General features: G+C 53.9%; 1 protein-coding gene across 1 annotated transcript; it reads left to right on the top strand.

Annotated features, from left to right (window-relative positions):
* Nucleotides 1-325: 325 nt before the first annotated feature.
* Nucleotides 326-2,671, top strand: LOC123046416 (nudix hydrolase 8). The gene is made up of 9 exons (XM_044469783.1): nt 326-619; nt 697-974; nt 1,114-1,179; nt 1,279-1,416; nt 1,518-1,595; nt 1,684-1,734; nt 1,832-1,866; nt 1,964-2,072; nt 2,195-2,671. The coding sequence occupies exons 1-9, from the start codon at nt 499-501 to the stop codon at nt 2,399-2,401; spliced, it is 1,083 nt and encodes a 360-aa protein (XP_044325718.1). The 5' UTR covers nt 326-498; the 3' UTR covers nt 2,402-2,671.
* Nucleotides 2,672-2,953: the final 282 nt, after the last annotated feature.

Below are 2,953 nucleotides of genomic sequence, written 5' to 3'. Positions count from 1 at the left end.
AGCATTTTCTGCACCCACATGCGTCCGGGACTCTCGTCTGGGTTCTGCATGTCGTTTCTCCTGCACACTGTCGTCAAGTTAGTTTAGTACTACGCCGTGCTTTTGTTCTCTTGCACAGTGGTAACTGCGAAGGAACTACTCCTAATGATAACAATCGGATTAGGGCGAGGCCATCCGTCTGCCTTGTGCCGCAGGGCGGTAACTCTGAGCCGGCGCGCGGGATCTTCGCCCGCTCCGGCGCGCGAATATCCCCATGCCATCGGCGTGGCCCCTTATCCCCGTGACAGTGACGTGGACCCCCCGCCGATATTTTTATAAGCTCCCCGGCCGCTCTGTGGAGCTCAGCCATTCGCCCCCGGACATCGCAAGGCGCGCACGCCGTATCAGTTCGCGCTCCTGCTTCCCACGCACCGCAACGGTAGCATCGCTCGTGATAGCACTGCAACCTGGGAACCACTTTCTTTACATTGCTCTCAGTCGAGTCACCACTTGCCAGCGATGGAGAGCTGCAGCTTGGTCGACACGGCCGCCGCCGCTCTCTGCTCGACACCGGGCGCGCGCCGCCGCGGCCGCGCCGGGAGCGCCGCGAGGTTCTTCAACTGCTCCAGCTCCTCCAGAGGTTCGGATTCCCACCACTTCGTCGGCAGATACAATCTGAATCGCGTGAGCTAACTGTCTTTCGTTGCTGTTGTGCAGAGCACGGGGTGAGCGCGTCCTACTCCATCGGCCGGATGCTGAGCGGGGTGAGGTCGGCGGCGCGGAGGAAGCTGTTCAGGAGCGAGCCCGAGTGGATGGGCGTCAACTGGCCGGACTCCATCGGCCACCATTGGTGGACATCCCTGGAGAACAACTTCGTGCTCGAGGCCTCCGAGGACGAGTACGGCGGGGTCGTCGTCGACGCCGACAGGCTGCCGTCCGACGAGGCCGCCTTCGCCCGGTCGCTAGCGGCGTCCCTCTCCTACTGGCAGTCCGTGGTACGTGCACAGATCGAGAGGGAGAAAATGGGGGTTTGAAACACTCCAGTTCAGTAATTTATAAAGTGTTCACTAAATGTATCAGCAACTCACTGTCACTTGGTTCAGTTATTTACATGTGCTGTGATTCTTGTTGCAGGGAAAGAAAGGGGTGTGGCTGAAATTGCCAGTGGATCGATCTGAGTTTGTTCCAATAGCAGTCAAGGTATGAGTACTAACTAGTCACTGAAATCAGTTTGTCTGAACTTAGATACGAAAACAGTATTTCACTGAACTGATGCCATGTCCCTAAATCTGTGTGCAGGAAGGATTCAAGTACCACCACGCGGAGGAGGCCTACTTGATGCTGACGTACTGGATCCCCGACGAGCCGTCTCTGCTCCCAGCGAACGCTTCTCATCAGGTCGGCGTCGGGGGCTTCGTGATCAATGATCAAATGGAGGTAGCTCTTTCGCGCGCGGTGCTAGTAATAGTTTCGGTCTGAAGGGATAATGACTGAAGAAGTTCGTGTGACTAATGGCATTTCCCTGAACAACCTGACAGGTCCTAGTGGTGCAAGAGAAGTATCGCGGCTGGGCGTTGGATGGTGTCTGGAAACTCCCCACGGGGTTCATTCAGGAGGTAAGGACGCACTGAAGATCATGGGCGATACAACTGTAGTACGCGATGTGTATCGCTGTTACTGAAGCAACTGTTCTTCCTCTTGCAGTCAGAAGAAATATACACGGGAGCCATCAGAGAGGTGCAGGAAGAAACAGGGGTAAGAAAGAGAACCGAGCACTTGGATGCCCGTTCTTTGAGAGGCCTTTTGGTGAGGATTAATTCTGAATGTGTTGTTCTTGTGGTGATATGTGCAGGTTGACACTGAATTCGTGGATGTGGTTGCCTTCAGGTAAACAATCATCCACCTCAGAGCAGCAACTCTAAAACCGTTTTGTCCGGCTCTGAATGTTGTCTCACTCACCACTGAAACCGTAAAACAATGACAGGCACGCGCACAACGTGGCGTTTCAGAAGTCGGACCTGTTCTTCATCTGCATGCTGAGGCCTCTGTCGAGCGCGATCAAGATCGACGAAACAGAGATTCAGGCAGCAAAGGTACATCATCATCATCTTCAAAACTATACCCGAAAATCGACTCCATGGCAGCAGAAGCTTCGGTTCGGAGTGTCGTGCTTTTACTGAAGCGTCTGTACATATTGTGCCGTTGCGTGGTGCAGTGGATGCCGCTGGAGGAGTTCGTGAAGCAGCCGTTCATCCAGGAGGACCACATGTTCCAGAAGATCATGGACATCTGCATCCAGCGGCTGAGGAAGTGCTACTGCGGCCTCACGGCGCACAACGTCGTCTCCAAGTTCGACGGCAGGCAGTCCACCCTCTACTACAACGTGGGCGAGCCCGAGGATGTCAACTGCGACGCTGCCTGACGGGTCGCCGGATTCTTTTTTTCTTTGCTCTGCGACCGTCTAGGCGTTGTGCGGTGCAAAGTTGTAGCATTAAGGAGGCAACTGGATTGGCCTCTGTATATACGTGTAGGAGACTGTAATTAGACATGGGCGGGACGGGTTAGCTCTGTCGCGTAGTAATGTGTACTACTATTCGTCAGTGTACCGGTGGTGGCAATTATCTAGAAGAAATGGCAGTGATCTGGAAGATATATCTTTCTTTCAGTTTCAGTGTATTGTGCACTTTGAAAAGACCATGTTTCTCCACGCTCCTCTAATTGCATTGATTTTCTTCCGGCTTCTGGGCCGTGCCAACGCACGCCCGAACAACCGAACCGATACAAAGTGAATTGCCCAAACCACACAACCCATACAAAATGGTAGAGAAAATTCGATCCAAACAAGTCAAACAATAAAGGAGGCGTCTAGTGGGGGCCGGCTGCCCACTAGTGCGATCGAGCGGCCAGCCCAAAAAGGTAACACTTGTCCCCCTGCGGTCAGAAAAGAAAGGGGACAGGCTGCCATCGAGCAGCC

The sequence above is a fragment of the Triticum aestivum genome, chromosome 2B (assembly GCF_018294505.1).
Source record: "Triticum aestivum cultivar Chinese Spring chromosome 2B, IWGSC CS RefSeq v2.1, whole genome shotgun sequence".
NCBI classification, from domain to species: domain Eukaryota; kingdom Viridiplantae; phylum Streptophyta; class Magnoliopsida; order Poales; family Poaceae; genus Triticum; species Triticum aestivum.
The sequence above is the reverse complement of the archived record's forward strand: the minus strand, read 5'-3'. Positions and strand labels throughout refer to the sequence as shown.

Excerpts from the sequence above, each read along its gene's own strand:
- LOC123046416 (XM_044469783.1), top strand. The coding sequence starts at position 499 with ATGGAGAGCTGCAGCTTGGTCGACACGGCCGCCGCCGCTCTCTGCTCG. Across the intron at positions 1,735-1,831 it reads AGGTGCAGGAAGAAACAGGG|GTTGACACTGAATTCGTGGA; the intron begins GTAAGAAAGAGA and ends TGATATGTGCAG. Across the intron at positions 2,073-2,194 it reads CAGAGATTCAGGCAGCAAAG|TGGATGCCGCTGGAGGAGTT; the intron begins GTACATCATCAT and ends TGCGTGGTGCAG.